Source organism: Apis cerana, linkage group LG10 (assembly GCF_029169275.1).
Source record: "Apis cerana isolate GH-2021 linkage group LG10, AcerK_1.0, whole genome shotgun sequence".
NCBI lineage: Eukaryota > Metazoa > Arthropoda > Insecta > Hymenoptera > Apidae > Apis > Apis cerana.
The window spans coordinates 12032121-12055731 of NC_083861.1; the positions used below are offsets into that span (position 1 = coordinate 12032121).

A 23611-nucleotide genomic window follows, 5' to 3' on the forward strand; every position below is an offset into this window, starting at 1 on the left:
AAAGAAAATTTATATGAAATAGGATAATTTTTATAATTACTTAATTTTTATTTAATTTTTATTTATTTATTCTCTCCTATAATTTTTAGAAGAAAATTATATTAAATAAAAGATTCATAAATGTTAAGCTAGAATTCATACGTTTTTAATGTATTATTGAGTCATATGAAATATTCAAATACATATTAGAATAATTTTTAATTAGAGTAAATTAAAGCTTAAAAACAATGAATACTTAAATTATGATATTTTATTTTTAAACATATAAATTATTAACAAATCTTATATCAAATATTATATTTGTCTTTAATACTTAAAGCGATAGAAAATTTCTTATTGAATTAAAATTTATTACAATAAGAAATGTATAATTAATGATAAGAATTGATAAAAATATCTAGAGAATTTTTTTTATTATTATTCTTTAAATCATTAAATAAATTTATAGAGAAACGATAATTTTATATTATAATATTTATTATTTTATATATATGTGAGAAATATTTCAATTTTCTAGAATTATTGACATCTCAACAATATTATTCAAAGGTTAAGCTTGAAAGAACAAAGCAAAAAAAAAATGATTGAGAAAAGATTTAAATGGAAGGGGAATAGGAAAAAAGAATCATATTACGAATATTTAGTAAATTTTTATATTTTAAATTATTCATTTCAAATTTTTGTAGTTATTATAAAATATATAAATATATAATTACGGAATAATAAAAATTAGTAACAAAAAGGAATGAAATAATACTGGATAGATATTTAATAATAAATGATATTGATATAATATGTTTATATGCATATGTATGCATGTATGTAGTGTATTGACATTTGCTATTTATTTATAAAAATGTAATAAAATATTTAATTTTTTAATTGAATATAACATAAAATTTTAATTTCACAAGTAATCATATGAAACAATTAATAATTTAAAATCATTCACTAAATAAATAATTTTATTAAAAGGTGTTTTTTCTTTTCTTTCAACCAATGGCACTTATTGCCAAATATGTTGAAATTTTTTTCATTAAATAAAAAATTTTTAAATAAATAAAATGTGTTGATTATTAGAAATTAATATGAAATAATTATCATCGTTAACAAATGTAATTTTTTCTCAGTGGTGATAATAAATTATGATATCACGACAAATAAACATGGCGCTTATTTGATACTGGAGTCTTTAGTTGGAATAAGCCGCAACTGTTGTCTCAATTCGTATCAAATTAGCAATTTTATTTTTTGAATTTATTCATATATCATTTAATTATATCCATACTATTTACGATACAGTGAATGTATCGTTTTTATTTCGAATCATTTTCACGAGGAAACACTTGATAAACCTGAACGTCATACATGTCAAAATGGCCCGGGAATATGATCATTTATTTAAGCTTCTAATAATAGGAGATAGTGGTAAGTGTACAAATTTTCTTCATTGTTTAAATACATCAATAATGAAGTTCACACAAATATAGTATAATAAATTTTTAAAATTATTATAGAGAGAATATCATATTACTTATATTTTTAATAGAAAATGGATAAAATAAATTTATTAAAATTAAGATTTCTAAAAAATTATGTTTTATATGATTACAATAAAGATATAAAAATTTTTTTAAAAAACTTTTACTTTTTTAAGTAATAATCTTCTATTGTTAATCTTCATTAAAATTTTCTGTTTACAAATGATTTTCTTTTCTATGATATGTATTAAAAAATATACAAAATTATATATTTAAATTATATATTTGATATTATTAATAAGCTATTCACTTATATATATTCATATCATTATTATATTAATATTATTATATTGTATTAAATAATTATGATATAAAAATTTTTAATTCTTATCGTATAATATTAAATTTTAAAGATATTTTATATATATGTTTAATAATATTTTGATTATGATATATTTTAATTATAAAAAAGATTTTAATATTAAATATTTTTTCAAAACTTTAATAATATGTGTATATAATATAAAAGTATTAATAGTAAGAATATATAAAGCTTTATTATATATTTAACATAAATAAATGAAAATTCTTTTTTAATAAACATATCCGAATATATTTTTTATTTATATTCTAATAAATTACAAATTTTTTACTATCATTACAAAAATTAAGTTAATGTTTTTTATGAAAAAAATAATTAATTATTATTTATTATGTAAATGTTTTATTAAATTTTAAGTTTATGAAATAAAATTTAAATTGAAAAATGTATATATCTTTTTAGATTTAACTATTTAATATGTTTAGTTATAAAGAAAATTATTTTTTTATTATATTAATAGAAAATTTATATTTTTATATTTTATTACATTTATTAACTTAATTTTTATTAATAACATTTATTATTATTATTGTTAAGTTATCATATTAATGATAAAAGTTAACCTTTTCTTAGATAATTTCTTCAAATATAATAGCAATAATGTTTTATTTTCTATATATTAATCAATTATAAAACAAATATAATTTATTTTCAATATAATTTATTAAATTGATTATAATTTCAAACAATAACATCAAATATTTATATCATATCTATAAAATTATTGTTTGTTTTAATATAACTTCAAAAGAATCATCAAATCTTCTGAATTACATATTCTTGTTTTTATTATTTATTATCTTTTCAATTATACCAAATAAATACAAATATTGTTGATAAATATAAAAAAAAATTAAAAAATGAAATAGTTGAACAATTAGACATATTTTATCAATAATTAAAAATTATAATGAATAATAATAAATAAAAAAGAATCACTATATTTAGTTGACTTTGAACAATTTTTCATAGGATTTAACTAGGATTATCTTTATTATTAAAATAAAATTATATATTGACAATTATTTCAATTAATAAATAATAGTTATTTTTTATTTATTTTCTTATAGATTACAATCTATTATTTATTTAAATATATTTATATATATTAATTATATTTTATATTTATTTTGTATTTTTTGTTTAAGGTGTAGGTAAAAGTTCACTACTATTACGATTTGCTGACAATACTTTTAATGGCAGTTATATAACGACAATAGGAGTGGATTTTAAAATTCAAACTGTGGATGTAGATGGTGAGAGAGTAAAACTCCAAATTTGGGATACAGCTGGACAAGAACGTTTTCGGACAATAACTTCAACTTACTACAGGGGAACACATGGTGTTATAGTTGTGTATGATGTGACCAGTGGTGATTCTTTTGCTAATGTTAAAAGATGGTTACATGAAATCGAACAAAATTGTGATGTGGTCAACAGGGTACTTGTAGGAAATAAGAATGATGCACCTAATGAAAAGGTGGTATTAACAGAAGATGCACAAAGATTTGCAAATCAAATGGGAATTCAGTTATTTGAAACTTCTGCTAAAGACAATGTTAATGTGCAAGAAGTAAGTAAATAATAATTAATATGTTTTTACAAAGAAATATATTTTTATAAGAATATTTCAACTAATTATTAAATATACTAATTAGTTGAAATATTCTTATATTTAATAATTATTTAAATATCAGTATTCATATCTTTCTAAATAATCTTTTTAATGATTCAACTTTTTAAATATGTTTTAATAATATATCTTGACAATTACAAATACATATTTAAAATATTGTTTATTTTTAATAAATATTATTAGAATATTTTACTTAACTTTTTGATTTTTATATAATATTAAACAAAGATTTCTTTGTTTTTTTATTTTTATTTGTTATACATTTATAAAAAAAGAATAAAAATTATATATTTTAATTAATATATAAATATTATTTAATTATATTTTATTTTTATTGTTTTTCCTATTAAACAATTATAAATTTTTTATTTATTATTACATAAAATATTATTCAAAAATTATTTATTATTTCATATACAAAAAGTCATAAAATCAAAAATGCAGATATTTCTATGAATAGCTATAATTTTGTTGAAAAACATTCATATTTATAATTAGAAGATAAAAAATCATATTCTCTGACAATGTGTGTTAAAATTACAAATATTGTTCCATATTTTATATATTACATTTATTTTAAAATATAAATAAATTTTGATGTATAACTTTCTCTGTAAGAAAAGATTTTATTTTTTGAAAGCCAATTTAATAAAATAAAATTGAATAAAAAGATCAAAAAATAGAATATTCAAATTTTAATTTGTTTTTTGTTTAAATTGCAATAAAATATATCAAAATTCTAAAACATTGAAATTTTTTAATTCTTCATTAGTGTATAAATAATATATTTTTCTATTAAATTATTTATATCATATAATGTAAATAGCTTTGTTCCTAAAGATATTATTATATTGTAGAATTATTTAAACATTTGATTTGTAAAAAACATTGTTTTTTAATTACAATAATATTAATAATATATATATTATAGTTTTTTACTTATTAATAATTTTTACATTTTTTTATGTTTTTAGATTTCATAATATATACAGTTATATATAATGTAATAATATTTTATATGTATAATATAAATTCATAAATTTATTAATAGAAATTTAAATTTAATATATATTTTTAAAAATAATTTTATTTCATTAAACATAATTTATGTATATATATATATATATATATATAATATATTATGTTTAATGAAATAAAAAAATTATTTTATGTGTTTAAATACATAATATAATTTAATAATTAATAATAATACTAATTATTAAATTTTTTTAATTTTATAATAATTTTAATTTACATTAATTTGTTATATTTAGATGTTTATGGCTATAACACGACAAGTATTAAGAACCAAAAAAGAAAGGAAGGAACGACAAGCTATACAAACCAGTGAAACAGTCAATTTAAGAAAAAGCACAAAACAACATAAAAAGAAGTGTTGTTAACAGCATTGTATAAGCATGCAATCTGTTGTTGATATCATTTAATCACATAACACAAGTGAAACAAAAATAAACAGAGAGCATGTGATAGCGATAAAATGATCATATAATGTAATACTGACGTTTTTTAAAACTATTAAGTTTTGTATTTATATTACAACATCGAAGATTGTATTCTCATAGAAATATACTTTGATGCTAGTAATGTTCAATATACATAGGATGCAAATGTTATGAGTGTGTAGTGTTTATTTAGCAAAAATAACTTTGTAAGTACACACTTTTCAAAAAACTGCATTTTGAATGTGGAATTAAAAATATAAAGGCCTATTTATATTGTACAATTTATAATTTACAAAATATCAGCACAAAAAGGAAAAACAAATGAAATATACATAACTGCTTCTTTTATTCATTTTTTTCATTTTTCAAAAAAATTATAAAAAAAAGTGGTATAAAGTAGAAGATAAAGAAATATATTGTACAAAGTTTAATCTAAATTTATTGAATAAAATAAAGAAACATTGTATGTATGAGATTTGGATGAATATGGATAAATTTTTCTGGATAAGTTACCATAATGTGAATTCAATATTGTTAATATATAATATTTAATAAAAATTAAATAATTATCTAATCATCAGCAGGTTAAGAAAATTTTGTGCATATTTACTGTACAAAGTTCCTGTAGTTTGATGATGCTTTAGAATGAACTTTATAAATCAAATTTTAATAATAATCATGTATAACATATTTACGGTATAACAGAGGCAAGCTTTTTTTAATTGACAGAATATAATGTGTAAATTAAATATTACAAATTCAAAATGTAAATAGAATTGGTATTTAAAAAAATTATTCATTATGAAAGATGAATCAACAAATTATAAGAAATTAAAATTATTTATTCTTGCAATATGAATATATAATATAAAATTTAATTTTGTAAAGTGTAAGTCTTACAAAGTTTTAATGTTAATATAATACTATAATCATGTATGAAAATTTTATTTTTATGAAAGTAATTTAAATGATTAATTTTTTAAAATAACAAATTTAAATCTTCACTTTATAGAATCATTTTTATTGCTAAAACAATTATAATTTTTATTACTACTATTATTAATAGTAATTGAAATAAAAATTATTATAAGTATAAAATTAAATATTTTATAATTACGTAATAATTTGCTAATTTTAATAATAAATATGATTGATATATATGTGCTACAATAATACAATAATACAATAAACGTATTTTATCATCTGTGATAATAGTTAAGATACTTATCCAGCTGCCGCTGTAATACCGTTAGTTCTAAATGATATTACAAATTTTTGATCAGAATAACATATCTTTTAAATAAGGGAATGAAGTGGCATCCTATAATATGTAAATATTTTACTTGCCAGTTTTAGTGGCATATCACAAATATTCCAATCAAGTATATTCAATATTGTTTACTGTTATACAGTTATAATATTGTACATGAATTATTATATACTTTAAAATATAAATAGAATTTATGTGTATATGAATATATTTTATATTTTTTTAAATTATTTATTACCTCTTTCTTTTTAATATTAATTCCGAAATAATGATTAATATTATATTGTATTAACATTTTATAAAAATTATAAATTAAATTTGAAACATATTATTGAATAAAAAAAATTATTAATTTTAAGCAACTACAACGCTTAAAATATTATAATGTATAAATAATTAACAACTAAGATATATTGATAAATGTATAAATAAATTCATTTATAAAAAATAACTTTTCAAATATATTATCTTTCTTTTTTTCCATTTTTAATATTATAAATAATATTATATAATTAATTTTTTATATTTTTATACAATATCATTTATATATAATTATATTTTTTATGTAATATAATATTATTTTTAATATATAGAAATTTAAGTTTTATATGATATAAATTCTTAAATGATATTATTTAATATAATATGTAGATGCTATTGATATGGCTATATATAATGTGTGATAAAATTATAAATTATAAACTAATGTTTAAAAATATAAAATTGAGAAAATGTTATTATATTAATTTTTTATTGAATATTTATCGTAAGCAAATATATATATTAAAAAAAATATATTTTATAAAATTAATTATCATAAAAGTATTAATTGTAACGAAGAATATTTTCATTATTAAAATATTTAAATAAATTCATTCTATCAATGATTATAATAAATTAACTTTTATTTGAAATTTTATTTTAAAGTTTTAATATTGATTTTTTTCATTTTATTTGCCAAATATTTTATTTGTTAGATGCATACATATATAGAAATTTTTACACAATAAGTACATATATAAAAAAATTTTTTTTTTCTATATTATGTTTCATATTATACGATGCTAATCAAAATAATTTATTTTTTTCTTTAAATTAATTATTATAATAAATAGCTATAAAGAGGATATAAGAATTTTAATTGAAATAAGAAAAATTAGAGAGAAATAATTAAGCAAAAATAATTTTAAAATAAGAATAAAGTATGTAAAAAAATTAAGGAAACAGTGGCCTGTTTGGCAACGTGGTTCGGAATAGTACATGGTGTTGTACCCCCACCTCCTGACGAAAACTTAAAAATGCCGCCGCAGCGCGACCCGAATCGATATTCGTCGGTAGAGTCACGTGATCTAGGTTTGAGCACTCTCAGCCAATCGGTGTTTCGCTGAAACGAAGTTTACTCTCCTTGTGTTACAGAGCGACGACACGACATCTAACTTTAGGTAACTGGAACAACAGTTCGCGACTGGCAGCGCACCGGTTTACGTTTTGGCGATGTGTCGTTCCGAAGCCAGTTACGCGAGTGGTTTTGTGACACGTTTAACCGTTAAGGGAGTGAATACAAAGATAATATCACGGTAGTGGTGTGTAGAAACAAATCAATTTGATGCTTGACAAAATTTGTTGGCAATTTGTTTTTATTTCGAAAGAACGTAACGGCAGTGTGCGTGTGAGTATTGCTGATATTCATATCGCGTCTAGAAAAAGGTGATCATTGTAGTAAAGAGGAAAATCGGAAAAAAACTAACAATTATAAGCGAAAAAAAGATAGGAACAGCGAGAGGAAATGGTGGGGTGATAACAAACATTGGAAAAAAAGAAAAAAAAATATACTATACATCATACGTGTGACACGCACGACGTACGCGTACGCACACATATATAGATACGCGCGCTTGCGGGCGCGCTTACAGATACAGGCACGTAATAACGTTACATACACGCGCACTCAAACACACACACGCACACGCGCGCGCGCGTGCGCGCGTGTGTGTATGTACTTTATAGTAGATGAATACATACACGTATTTATACATAATAGAAAGAGAAGAAGAAGAGAAGGACGGTGCGAGGGAGGTTAAAGGAGAACGGTCAGGAAAGAACCGAGAGAACAAGAGAGAGAAATATAGAGAACAAGAAAGAAAGAAGCGAAACGTGTGGATGAAAGGAAATAGGAATCAAAAAATATGATAGCGTTACATTTATTATGCGGTGTTCGTAAGTACTAAGCGATCCGCGTGGGACTGAAAATTGTAAAGCAAAATAATCGACGAACTTTTTCTTTTATTTTTCATTGATTAAAATAAATTTGTCGTCGATGTTCGATTTAATCCAAGTAAATATTGACGTGATCGATAGAAAAATACAGTGTTCGAGATTGAATATCGTTAATTTCGAATTATTATTTACATGGAAAAATCGAAGACGAAATATGATACGAGATATGTGGTACGATATAATTAATTGCGAGAAAGAAATAGAATAGCGGTGTTTGAAAGAAGCAAGGAAGAAACAAGTGAAAAATATAAAGAGATGATCTCATAAAGGCAGAGAAATGTATAGGAAAGAAAGTATAGGAAAGAGAAGCAAAGAAAACGGAAAGAAATAAAATAAAGAGGAAAACGCGTACGAAATAATAACATTAAGGCTAGAGTTTTTTGAGAAACGTGTATATGCGTGCGTGCGTGTGTATAGTATATCAGTGGGCAAGATGGAGGAAAGTCAGCTGTTGATGACGGAACTTCCGGCATTGACGCCGAGTCGTGGTACAACGTTGCTTCATCGTTCAAGACATTATTATCAGTTACACCAACCGCACCTGGCTGCGATACCGACCTCGCAGAGTCAAGGGATTCTTTATAACTCGAGTAACGCGCCACATTATACTAGCGGTACGACCGGTCTACCGGCATACGCGCAAGGTCTTTCATCGAGGCAACAACCGCAAGTAATTGCTCGCGGTACTGTCACACCGAGCACGCATATCTCCTGCCTGTATCCTGAAATATTGGCGTTGATCTTCAGCTATCTCGAGGTCAGAGATAAGGGACGTGCCGCCCAAGTATGCACGGCGTGGAGAGATGCAGCATATTACCGATCTGTTTGGCGAGGGGTTGAAGCCAGATTACACCTAAGAAAACAGGCACCAGCGTTATTCGCCAGTCTGGTAAGAAGAGGAGTGAAAAGGGTCCAGGTACTGTCGTTGCGCAGAGGTCTCGGCGATGTTTTGAAAGGCGTGCCAAACTTGGAGGCGTTGAATCTCTCGGGTTGCTATAATATTACCGACGCTGGCTTGATCAATGCTTTTTGCCAAGAATATACCACACTTACCGAACTCAATCTTTCGTTGTGCAAACAAGTGTCAGACATTTCTCTCGGTAGGATAGTGCAGTATTTAAAAAATCTCGAACATTTAGAACTTGGTGGTTGCTGTAACATTACCAACGGAGGGCTTCTCTGTATAGCATGGAATTTGAAGAAATTAAAAAGACTCGATTTACGAAGTTGTTGGCAAGTATCCGATTTGGGTATTGCTCATTTGGCCGGTGTAAATCGCGAAGCAGCTGGAGGAAATCTTGCATTGGAGCACTTGAGCCTTCAGGATTGTCAACGGCTGAGCGATGAAGCTCTCAGGCACGTGTCGATCGGTTTAACCACTTTGAAATCGATTAATCTCTCGTTTTGCGTATGTATTACCGATTCAGGGCTGAAACATCTAGCCAAGATGTCTAGCTTGCGCGAATTGAACCTTCGATCCTGTGACAATGTTTCCGATATCGGTATGGCTTATCTTGCGGAAGGCGGCAGTAGGATTTCTTCATTGGATGTATCATTTTGCGATAAAATCGGAGATCAAGCGCTTGTTCACATTTCCCAAGGATTGTTTAATTTGAAATTACTGTCGCTATCTGCTTGTCAAATCAGCGACGAAGGTATTTGCAAAATCGCAAAGACCTTGCACGATTTGGAAACGTTGAATATTGGTCAGTGCAGCAGATTGACGGATAAAGGACTCTACACCATTGCTGAGAGTATGAAACACTTGAAATGTATCGATCTTTACGGATGCACCAGGATAAGTACCAATGGCTTAGAAAGGATTATGAAATTGCCGCAATTGAGTACGTTAAATCTTGGTCTTTGGCACGTGCGGTGATGGCTTTTTCTCAATTGTATACATTATATGCGTCCCTACATTCGTATCAGTGACCAACATGTTTCCTCGGTGCCTGCGAAACATTGCCAGATACCATGCCGATTTTCTAGTTGTTTCTCTTCTTCTTCTTGTGAGTTTTTATTCTTTCCTTATTCTTTTCTCTCTTCTCCATTATTCTATTCCCTACATCTCCCTTCCCTTTCATGCATAAGTACATAGATAATCTATAAATAATTCAACTTGATCTCTTCCATTTTCTTTTTTCTTTTCAGATAATGTGACACGATTGCGTAACGCGTGCACGCTTATCTTTTGTTCCTTGTCATCCTCACAATTACGTTAAACACAAATTTTCCTTTTTCGATTATTATACATCATCATACACGTACATGTACCAATATTTAGTTGGTACAATTCGGATCAGTGTATTCGATGTACTTGTATATATTTTGATTTTATCATATCAAATTTTCTCAAGATTTTTTTCTCAAATTTTCAACGCTTCGTTCATCGCGTATCTACCATACGTATTTACATAGACATATTATTGGAAATTAATTTCTAATGTAATTTTCTCGACGATACATAATCGTATTTATTTTAATAGAATTCGGGATTCCATTCGTTTCCTTTATTATAATCGTTAAAATTGAATTTCAATCGAAGTTTAAATTAGACTATAGGTCTAGCGCTTACGCTCTTTTCGTGTTTTTCAACTACGTTCTACGTACGTAATGAAAATTCGCATACATCGTATTGTTTCTTTTTTTCCTTTCCTTTATCGTATCAAACATTAACGTTTTTTTCTTTATATGTACATATATATATATGTAATAGATATATATACATATGTATATATATATGTATGCGTATCTGTTAATCTTTGTTTTAGCGAATCAAGTATCGATAATACTTATGACCAAAGTGTTGTATTTGATTCTCCGTCTGGATAATTTTTTTCTTAATATTCTGTATATTTTTGATCTCTCACTCATATTTATATGTGCATTTTTATGTGAATGTAATCACATAATCTATCGTATGTATCTTTATGTACACACATACACGCGTGGGCATAAAATACACGAAGCAATTCATCGAATATTTTTTATTACCGGATATCTTGTCGTCACAATTACGTATTATTTTTCATTGTTTTTTTTTTTTTGTGTGAATACTGTTAAGTTTCATATACGTAAAGATTTAAAATTTTTAATTCATTTTTCGTAGTAATTTTATATAACTTTTGATAACTTTTAATCAAAAAAAATTGCAAGTTATTCTCTACGTATATACGTATATACTTGGTTTTACGTACGCGTGTGTTTTATAATGAGATCATTGAATTTGTTATTTCGTTGAAGATTTTTTTGTTCCATCGGTTTATCGTAATTATCTGACATATTATACCAAAGAACATGGAGATTAGAATAATGCCTCAGTCCTTCGATTCGTTTTCAACGTGATTCGATTATTTCAATATGATATAATACGTGTAGTATGTAGGGTCGTTATGTTTGTTTGATTAGCGAAAAAAATCATTGCTTTCTTCTTTAATAACGTAAGTTCGTATATATAATATTATAACGTGAATGATATCGAATGCGCGATGTTTTAGGCACCGAATTATGATACGATACGATCATTTTGCCTGTATAGATCTTCTGTAATATAACAAATATGTTTCTATTTTATATATATATGATATATGAAGCATATATCTGTTTCTTAAAACTTTGTAAATAGATATGTACAAGTAAAGAAAGAAAGAGAAGGAAACGAGAAAAAGACGCGAGCGTGTGAAATGACAAAGATTAGTACATTGTGTATTATAATACATGTGATGTAGCAAATTTTTTTCTGTGTTATCGCAAAAAAAAAAAAAAAATCGTGAATTACGTTGATAATCTGTATACGAATTAAAAAAGATAAAAATAAGATGTAGGTATAAAGTAGTGCATGCAAGTAGCAATAAATCACATCAAATTCGATGATAATTATAATTTATTCGTATCGATTTAGTTCATTCGGACCGGTTGTTGAATAAAATGTACGTATATGTACCTACATATTAGAAATAATCTATCTGCGTTGTTGCATCAATGCTGATTACAAACGGGATAGAAAAATTCTTTGTTCTCTTTGTTATTTTGTTTATGACAAATGTATGGGTACATATGTATCGATCTTTTCGAATAATGTTATATTTGAGATAATTTTTTTAAAAATATGTATTCGGTTTTTTTTCAATTCTTTTTTTATAGCCAAAAAAAAATATAATACTATTGTTGCTCGAGTGTACATCGAATCGAAATATTTTCCACACATTTGACTAGAATTTTCAAATGCATCGTTAAGTTGAAATTTCTTCGCATTATAAGATATTTATTCAGTTCAATATGTGATTAATTATTAACGAAATAATAAAATATCGATGAAAAAACGAACAATACTTTAACAATAAAATTGTTAAAGATTTCAATAAGAATAATTCTTTTTTTTTTTTAACGATATACAACGTAAGTTTTTATTTTTAACCAATTATTATGATTTTAATTTTTACGAACCATTTGTTTCTCTTTTTTTTTTTTTTTTTTTTTAATAACTTATCGATTCATTTATCTATATTTTTTCTTACTTTGCTTGCTACTATGTATCCATATTCGTGTAACTTCAACATATGTAATTTGTGAATTTTATTTTTCTATTTCTATTCAAATTTGTAAACATTTTTTTTTTTCATTTCTGATCAATTCGTTTTTGTATCAATTTTACATTTTTCATTCACTTTAACTTGTCTGTATTAATAAAATATTTAGATACAGTAATTAATGATTGAAAAATGTTAAAAATGATTCAATAATTCGCTTCTATCTAACATTTGATTAGTTAAAGGAGAAAGAATTTGACAAATTTGAATAATTTTAAACATTTTTATAATTTATTAGATAAATGATAATCTTTTATGATAAAGTATCTTTGTTTATGTTATGTTAAAATAAAAAGAAAGAAACGAAATTGGAAAGTGTTAATTTGAAGTAAAATTATTGTATATTTTTGTTACATATACATTCATATACATTTCTTCTTGATAATTTATTATGTACAAAAGTCAATTTTAATTATTGAAAAAAAAATTTAATGTATTTAACAGGTATTACAAATACCTATTTTTAATCAGAATAAATTAATCGTTAATGCACATATATATATTATAAAATTTTAATATTGATTCATACAAATTTTTTATACTTTTTCTTTTTTTTTAAGATTTCGAAATCTTTAATCTTTTGGATGAAATACTGTAATTTTTATTTATATCGTATTTTAAAAGAAGAAGAAGCGTGTTTTAAAATAAATTCAAGCATATAGTATACAATTGCCTTCGAGTTCAGAAATGACAGGAAAGGCAGAAATGAGATAAATAATAATAATAATTCAATAATTTTTTAATATTATATTTATTAATTTGTCTTTTTGATAAGATTATATAACGTTTCAAATATTATTGTTATTGCCCTGCTAATATCTATCATGATATTTGTTTACGTTTATATATATAGTTTAATAAATAACGACGTCAATGAAGTTGTTCGAATAACTGAGAAAAATTCATTAGAAAATTCTAGTCAAATGTATAGAAATCTTTTATTAATTAGTAGATCAAATATTATATAATACGAATAAATCAATAATGCGAATCAAATTATTTTTCAATTTATAACAATTAGAAAGTAAAGTGCAATTGATTTATATTTTCAATTTGTGTAATATTTTAACGCGTTATTAAATTTTATCTAGTTTTTTATTAATAACGATACTAATTCATTTTGTAACATTGATTTGGATTATATTTCCATCATTGGTACATTTATCCGTATATTATCTACGTGACTTTCTATCGATAAATAGATAGCTGTAGATAATTTTTGTTCCTAAGTATTATTTTGACCACAGTTGTATGTTACCATGCTCATTCGAATCTAAGGGATACGTATGTATTTAGGGACGTACATATATTTGTGTGCGCCTTGTTTTTGCAGGTCAATTTTTTACATTGATTATATTTGGAAAAGGATAAAATTATTACAGAGATTCGTTACAGATTAGAAATTAGAAAATTATTATTAAGCACAATTTTCCATTTTTTCGTTGTGTAGAAACTATTGTTGTGTAACGAGGAATTCGTTACAGCATTTATTAAATACGACATGCAGAAACATGGCAGAAATATTTTATAATTAAATATTTTATAATTTTTACCGATTCGCTGTTATCGTTGGTCGTGTTGAAACTGTGAAAAATGATTGCGTTTGTTAATCTTTATAATATATTTCTTTAAATGTTAATACAGTTCATTTGTATTTTTACAAACATGTTTTTTTCAATATCCTATATAAACAAGCGTGCGCACATACATATCTACACAATTTTTTTGTTTTATGATACATTTTATCAAATTTCTCTTATTACAATTACGTTCTTCTATTAGTTGCTACTTATTTATAGTTGTACGTAGATATACATTGCATTTATTATTATTATTATTATTATTATAATTTTTATAGATTCTTAAAATTCACGCAAAATTTCTTAGTATCGCGATATTTATTATTTTCGATCGGTGCGGGGATTCCGAGTACATAAAACACTGAATTTTCTTCTATCCAGCAAATATTGAAACGTGATCAAAATTTTTATCGTTGTGCATTAAAAACAAGAGTAAAGATATACATAGATACGTGTAGTATGTTAGATTGCTTATTGTGAATGTTTATTGATTGAATTACGTAATTTTCTATCATTTATTATTTTTTATTTTAATTGCAATGAAATGGATGAATTTCACATCACGTGTTTCGGATAGATCGCTGTTGGAAAAATATTATAATAGTTTCGTTAAATAACAATCGATGATAAAAACAAATTGTTTTTACGATAAATTAGAACATAAAACATATGATTTATTTCAATTTACTTTTAATCCTTCCGTGTTATGGTTTACGTACACGAATAGCATAGAAAATCTTTTCTATTACTACGCGAATAATCTTGCAAGAAATTCTTTTTTACGAATTTTAATCATTATATTTTTCCTTCAAATAAATACATTCGATTCAATTATTATTATATATATTGAAGATACAAAGATGACACATTTTAGATGACAGTCGATCAATGTAGAAAATAATCAAGATATCAAAATCATAGTTTTTCAATGAATGATTTTATCTTAAATTGGAAATTTCGAGTTTGTTTACATTTTTCGAAGTTATTGATATTTTGGAAAAAAATATTTCTACAAATTTTAGTAAGAAAAAAATCGGATTAATCGATTTTCACGATTAAACCAACGCAATAGAACGATAATTATCATTTCAAATGGGAAATAATAAATTTAAATTTTCCATTAATATAAATAATTTACGCCAAAGACGTGTTCTTTACATTTAAGATGTATTTAAGATAATGGAAATTTTTTTTTAAAGAAATAACGAAGCAATACGATTTTGAGAGAGAGAGAGAGAGAGAGGAAACAATAACGATTTAAAGGATAAAATAAAATAAAATAAAATAAAGAATCGTTTTCGATTCATGATGATACATTTGTCATACTAATTGTAGAAATTATCAAAATTGATTATTATCGAAGTCAAGCCATGCTCGACTTTCAAAGGATATAGATATTTCTGTATACGTTAAAAAAGAGAAGAAGAATTCGGTAGATTAGACACATAGGATATATACACGAATATTTCGTTTAAAAAGTACTCGCGAACCGATCCGAGCCAAATCAGACTTGTTTCGTTCTGTATCGTACGTATTAATGATGTAATGAACAGAAAAAAACCGAAACGAATTGCAGAATCGTAAATGGCACGATATACATTTGATGTGTACCTATGCACAATTATGCACAATCGACGACTTGCATTAAGGAAACGCGAGCTTAACTTTGTTACTTATTGTTTTAATAATTTTTCGACGATAATCGTTGTTTTCTTATGGTTAAAAAGTTTCTCAAGTTGGAAAGAATCGTTGTCGAACGCGCTTAATTTGCCAATTTTTTTCAATTTTTTTCAAAGCATTAAAATATTATCTGAAGCGAGAATGGGACACGATCATTTAAGGAAAGTTGAAAGATTAATTTAGACGCGGATGAAGAATGACTAACATTAGCTGTTTGTGGTTAATTTTCACGTTCATGGTTAATTTTAATTTCACGCGCATTCAACGAATGTCGGTATAAACGTTTATGCCCATTCATTTCAGGTGGATAATCATTGATAAACGGTCAATACAAACTTGAATAATTCTTCTTCTTCTCCTCCTCCTTCTCCGTCGTACGTGCGAAAAAAGAAAAGAAACTGATCGTTGAAATTTACAATTCCTCCGTTTTCACTGTTCCCCGCACATATTTATACTCCGGTACGCATAACACTTTTGTATAAAAGTGTAAATAACGTTCTCAACTTTTATGCCAGTTTATAAACTTTTACATTCCTTTGAATTTCTTCGATTCTCTTTTCCCGATACTCGTACCGAACGCCAGTATACATCGGTTCTCCTCGATGTATATCTTTTTTACTTTCTTAAGGAAACTAAGGAACGCATTTTGTTTTCACTTATTATACATGTAACTAGCACTCAAATTTACATCCTCGAAAGACTGAAATTTTTTATCGTTCTATCGAAATCCGACGATCGATTAAGAGGGATCATCATCGATATCGTTGTTTGAAAGAGAAAAAAGAAAAAAAGAACCATTATTTTCTGTACACTTTGAATCGTTATCTCTCGCATAAACGCCCATGGCACATGGCGTGTAATAGCATTAATAATATTGCATTTGATTTCGTTTATCTTTGATTCGATGTAGGAAGACCTGTTGCGTCAAAAGCGGAACATCCTGTAAGACTGATAGAAATGGAAAAATTTGATAAAAACTTAGGTTTATCCCTCTGTTATTATCGTGTAACGTATCCTTTGATATCCGTCCTTTCTCATCATCGTACGAATATTTCTCGCGTTAACGGTTGTAGTTTAAGAAACACGAAACGTATCGAGAACATTCTGAAAAAGCATTTTTTTCACAGGGGGCCGATAGAAGATATTTTCTCCTCTCGAGTAATAATTTCGGATGGAAATCTCTTTTTTTAATGTCTAATAATAACGAATCCGTGCCTGGTTTTCCAAGATAATCGTAATCGCGCGATATCGTTTGTAAAATTGTTGAAGGAAATCGTTTGACGAGATACTTTCCGAGAAGTCCAATGATAAAGGAAAACTCCAATGATGATTTATGGAAAATTCGTCGTCATCATTTGTGCGCTACCGTCTCTACTTTTGCTTTATCGACACGTAGATCTATCTCTTCCATTTTACATCATATCCATAAAAGTAGAACGCACTCAGGAAATTTGATTCGTGCATCGATTTATCACGCTTTCTTTCGTCTATCTATCATTAAAAAATTATTCGCAATGAATTTGTGATAATTATTAGTATGAAGATTTATATACCATATATATATATATTTCTTTCCACGATGAATAATATTTTTTTTTTTTTTTTTTTTTTAAGTTATTATTTGATATTATTTCCGATGCGAGAATGAAATTGAAAAATTTAGATAACAATTGATCGAAGATGAATAAAAAAAACATAATAAATATTTATAAAATTTATCCAATATTTTTTTTTTTTTCTTTTTTTTTTTTTTTCATACTTCTTTCCTTTATTCATAATACAATTATAAAACCACAATTGTTGTTTCTATATCGTCAATCCTCTACTCTTCGTTAACTATGAAATTTCTTTCGACATCTGTAACAACTTCCCTTTCAAATTTGACTCAACATCCGGTATTTTCTATCTTCAACGCTCGTGTCACCGAGCGCTAAGTGTCCGTATAAACGAATTATAAACTTATGTAGCAGAAAGTTAGGTTAACAGGGATATTTAGATTCATCGCGTTGTTGATAAGTATATCTAAATATCCAAATTCCTTGCGGAATTAACGAAAATAATTCTCTACTGATTTCTGCGACATCGGTGCCTTGCGAAAGAATGTTTTTTAAAATGGGGAATATTATCGGAAATATATAAAAAAAAAGAAAAAAAAAAAAAGAAAAAGGAAGAAAAAAAAATTAGTTTAAAAAAAATGCCATTTTAAATACAATCTTGTTATTAAATAAGTAATAAAACTATTTTATTACTTATTTAAATTTAAATGTAATTATGACACTACTATATACTATATATGTATTATATTACATTATATATAATACTTACATTAGCTTTAAATACGATTTTATTATTGAATAAGTAATATGTAAATGTAATAAACTTATTTTTTTACGAATTTTGTCACAGTCATTGAGAAACCTTAACTTCATTTCATTTTCCCTCTCTCGATTTCCCTAGATTGTCAGCATTTTTTAATATTAACGTACTCGAAAAACTATTTGAAAAAAGAACTTTTCAAATTCTCTCTTTACTATTTTACATAAGAAAGATACTACTTGAACGAAAATATCTATCCCTAAAATGTTTGTATGTAGGATATCGAATATTCCGTTAAACTTTGAAAAGCCTGTCGAGACTCTAAAGACAAGCAAACTTATCCAGAGTTTCAAGATCTATCGAAAATTTAAAGGCTTTCAAGAATTTTAGGTTAATCGAGTGATATTCGAGTTATATACGAATTCGAGGAAAATTCCAAGTGTTTCATCAATATTTCTTGTACAATAAGTTTAGAACATTTTTCTTTCAGATGTATCGTACATTATTAGATTATTTTTGTCAATTTGTCAAAATGTGTTAGCAATGATCGACTTAATCTAAATCTTCTAAATCGAAACGTGTAATTAGAATAAAATATATTTTGACTCGTTTTTCGAATTGAAAATAGGTTATGAAAGGTTATGAGAGGAAAATAGCGGAGATGAAAAATAAAGACTCTTTTTAATTTTTTACGCCCTTAATGTTGTGATGCCTAGAGAAGTGGGGAAGGGATACTTGTAATAACCTCTTTTCAGTGATAAACCCGCCGAATTGCACAATCATTCTCGGTAACGCGGTAACGCAAGTTGTGAGAAATCTACTATCAACAGCGTAACTCGTGAACGTTTTACTTTCGAACGAACATGCGTGTTCATTTTTTTCCTCGACTCGGATTAATTTTTCATATTCATAAATTTTATGCAAAGATAAATTTGAAATGTGTAAAACGTTTCAATGCTAACGTCATTCTGCATCGTGAAAAATATTCCTAAGCGAAATTGTATTTAAGAAACGAGAAACTGGGAGGATTGATTTCGCTCCTTGAAAAAAATTATTTAACGCGTATACAACACGTTACGTTCTATATTCTACATTCTACGCAACAAAATTTTCTTCAAAATATACAGTTTTACAAGTATAGATGAATCTCCTTGTAAGACAAAGAAACGGAGACTTTTTCGTCTTTCGATCGATATATATATATAGTTACGTATGGTGTATATATACAAGGTGGTAAGTACCTTGCACACGATGAACGAAGCTGTTGAATCGAGGCACGCGTACGCGGCAATAACAGGTGAAATTCAGTTATTTCTCAATATCATTTCCCATTACCCATTCTTCCCGAATCCTCGACACATCAATTTCTCTTACTTTTCTCGTCCCGATATGACGAATAGGATATAATTCGTATAATTGTATATGTGAAAAGAAAAAAAAAAGCTGGAGAAAAGGTTCCTAATAATAATTCTCTCAGCGAATAGATTTGATGAAATCAAATTTCAGGAATGATTTGCAATAAATAAACAGAAAAAACTGCAATTTACCGATCGATGAAGAGAAACAACAACACAACAATAACAACAATAACAACGACGATACAGTTTTGACCGATTCTTTATCCTTTCAATTTTAATCGATCATGTATTTGTTTTCTGATATAAAAAGAGAAAAACTAATCTTACCAATGTTTACGGTACGTTTCGAGTAATCTTTTATATAACTACCGAGTAATATCGATAACGAAAAATGTTAATATAATAGAGATGCGCTTATACATCGTGTAAAATCTTTGTTATTTCTAATTGGTCAAATGAAATACACATATGTATACTATTATAGAATTGTCGGAAATACTCTATAGAGGTACGTAATATTATGGAAATAACATCGAACGATGTGATAAAAACATAAGTATTGCGCAAATCATGGAAATAGTACTATTTCGCAGTGCCGTGTTGTTGCGATCTTTGTAAAAACTTTTCTTACGACATTTCATGTGTTTTTAGTAAAGAATTATTCGCGACTGTTGAATGAATTGAAACGCATTATAAATTAGGTATCTTCGAAAATAAAATAAAATGCGAAAAAAAAAAAAAGTAAATTACTTTTTGTGAAAGATAAGCGACTAACGCTGTAACAATGTAATAATTCCAAGATGTAAAAAAAAATTTTAAATTAACTGTTATCGTGAGTTGTACATAATCCGTATGTGTCTCGGTATGTGTATACATACGTATAATAATGGAATACTGATTATTATGCATCCTTATCACTTAAATTTTATCATCGAATATTCATATTTCTCATCTTCTATTGTACATGTATTATGCGTTTATCGAAACACAAACATTTAAAATACAAACTCGTGACTCGTGATCTATTTCTCATTCGATCCGAGTTTTTTTTCGATGATTTAACTTTTTAAACATTTTTTTTTTTTTTTCCTCCTCAATTTATATAAATATTTGTTCCGAGAAATAACCACTATACCGTTTTAACGTATATATGTATTTGCATAAATATATACATTTACGTTTTGCATTACGAATAATACGATTAATATTCGTATCGAAAAATATTTCACATTCAAATTACAAATATACATTGTATATACATTGTATATTTCAATGTTTATTTTATGTGTTCGTTTTTGTTTTTTTTTGTTTTTTTTTTTTTTTTCGGATAAATCGATATACGCGTTGAAACTTTTCACTGATACTGTTATATTTTTCTTTAGAAGAACCAATAATGTCACGGATTCGTTCATACATTCGTCCCCGTAACATGTAACATATTGTATGTATGTATACGTTGGTTGTAAAATTGTAAAATCGATTAAAAAGCGTCGATCGATTAGACAAAAGATGGGGAAAGTATTCCATGGATGCATACTTTGTGAAAAATAAAGAAATTTATTGGGGGGGGGGGGAGGAAGCATTTAGCGAATACTTAAAGAGAGTCGACAGAAAGAAAATGGTCGACAAAAATCTACCGATTGTTTTGTGAATTGAAAACAGAAATGATGAAAGAATGAGAAGAATGACGAGAAAGGAAGGAACACGATAAATCGAAATGTCTCAGCGTTTCAAGCTTTTTTGTTGTTTACTTGTTGTATAAGCTTTTGTATAAAAAGAAAAAAAGAAAAAAAAAGAAGAAAAAAAGGAACGGATCGGAGTGTCTCTTCGGCGCGCCGAATTCAAAAATCATTATTATTTAAGCGTTAGACGAGAAGAAAAAGTTGTGCATTCGTAAATACTTACATAATTAATTTAATTGCGATTGTGTTGCGAACCAATATTGCACACTAGTCAGTGAATATTTATTTATGTAATATAAGAGAAATGCACGATGATTTGTAATTAATTACAAAGTTTATAATGAGATTTATCGATAATACCATTGTATCGATCGATCGATTTATGTATTTGTAAATTGTATAAAAAAAAAAAAAAAATACATTATTTGAAATTTACGTTTCCCTTATTATTTTTATTTCACGTTATTAATATTATCTGTAAAATAGATACATATTATATATGCAAATTCAGAGAAATTCAAAACATGCAAAAGTTATTGCAAAAAGAAAATAAAATTATTTTGTTCAAGGAATATAGGAATATAGAAAGGGATTTACATTTTGAACAAAATATTAATATAGAAAAGATGAAAAATTTAATTATTTTTTGGAAACGTAAATTTCGAAATTAAAATACTTTCAGCGATTCCATCGAATTAATATTATACTGTTATACTTTTAATTAAACAAATGTGATTCAAAGAAAACAAGCATAAGATATTCTTTAATGAAATAAATAAAAAAATAGTGTCCTTTTTTTTATTCATAAAATAATTGATTATAAACAATGTTTATCCAAAACACAATTTTTTTTTTTTTTTATGTTTTGATACGAAAATAGGAACGAAAAGAATTGAGAAAACGATGAATTTTAATGAAATAAATTTTGAGAGAAATAAAATGTTAGAAATGTCAACGACATAAAAATCAAAGAAAATTGAAACGGAAATATTACCATTGAAATTTATCAAATATACGATTTACATAGAAAGTATTGTGTCCGGTAATTACTTCAATCAAATTTCATGCAAATAAAGGAAAACGTTTCTTTTAATTTAGCATTTTTGATGATAAAGTTATTAATCATGATAATAATAATATCTTGCAAGAAAGAACTTATCGTCCCTATTTCTTTATTCTATTTCAAAACAATACAAATAAAAATAATAAAATTTCAAATATATGAAATGGTGGAATTATCAAATTTTTTACTTTGTTACATCTATATCATCTATATTTCGATGATAATCATTTACGTGGAAGAGTAAAATGTCTGCGATGAATGTCTATATGGAAGGAAGGAAGGAACTTCGTGTTCTACATAACTATTCAAACTGATCGGAATATCGAAAATACAAGTAAAGAAAACTTCAATATTCAATTATTACGTATACCTATGACTGAATGTATGTATTATATAAAAAGTGTAACATATGCACGCGTGAAGAACTGAAGAGGAATTCGGCCTGCTGATCGCTCCGTCCGTATCGCACTTTGTAATTATGTACCACACTGTAAATATTCAACGATGAATATGTTAGCAAATACACGCGCATTGTGTGATTGTAAATATCAGACGTGACGAAGATGTTTGTTAAATATAGAATACGTTACGTTTTTTAAAATGTCTATTGATTTTTTATTCCTTTCATAGATCATTTCAAATCACTTGAAATAATTATTTTAAATAATTTCAATAGTTATTACATGTACAATTTTAGTAGAAATAATTCTGATAATATCTCATTTATAGAATATTTTCATCTTTTATTTGTAACGGGTACAGTAATGTAACAATTTCTGTTAAAGAATTATTTTGACAGTTATTTCTTCTGCTAAATTTAAAATAAAGAAATAT

General features: G+C 25.8%; 2 protein-coding genes across 2 annotated transcripts; both read left to right on the forward strand.

Annotated features, from left to right (window-relative positions):
* The first annotated feature begins 461 nt into the window (after positions 1-461).
* On the forward strand, positions 462-5284 carry LOC108002208 (ras-related protein Rab-35). The gene is made up of 3 exons (XM_017063742.3): positions 462-1428; positions 3012-3436; positions 4774-5284. The coding sequence occupies exons 1-3, from the start codon at positions 1377-1379 to the stop codon at positions 4900-4902; spliced, it is 606 nt and encodes a 201-aa protein (XP_016919231.1). The 5' UTR covers positions 462-1376; the 3' UTR covers positions 4903-5284.
* A 2380-nt stretch (positions 5285-7664) lies between these two features.
* On the forward strand, positions 7665-23378 carry LOC108002249 (F-box/LRR-repeat protein 14). Its single transcript, XM_062080667.1, has one exon. The coding sequence runs from the start codon at positions 8943-8945 to the stop codon at positions 10386-10388; it is 1446 nt and encodes a 481-aa protein (XP_061936651.1). The 5' UTR covers positions 7665-8942; the 3' UTR covers positions 10389-23378.
* The last annotated feature ends 233 nt before the right edge of the window (positions 23379-23611 follow it).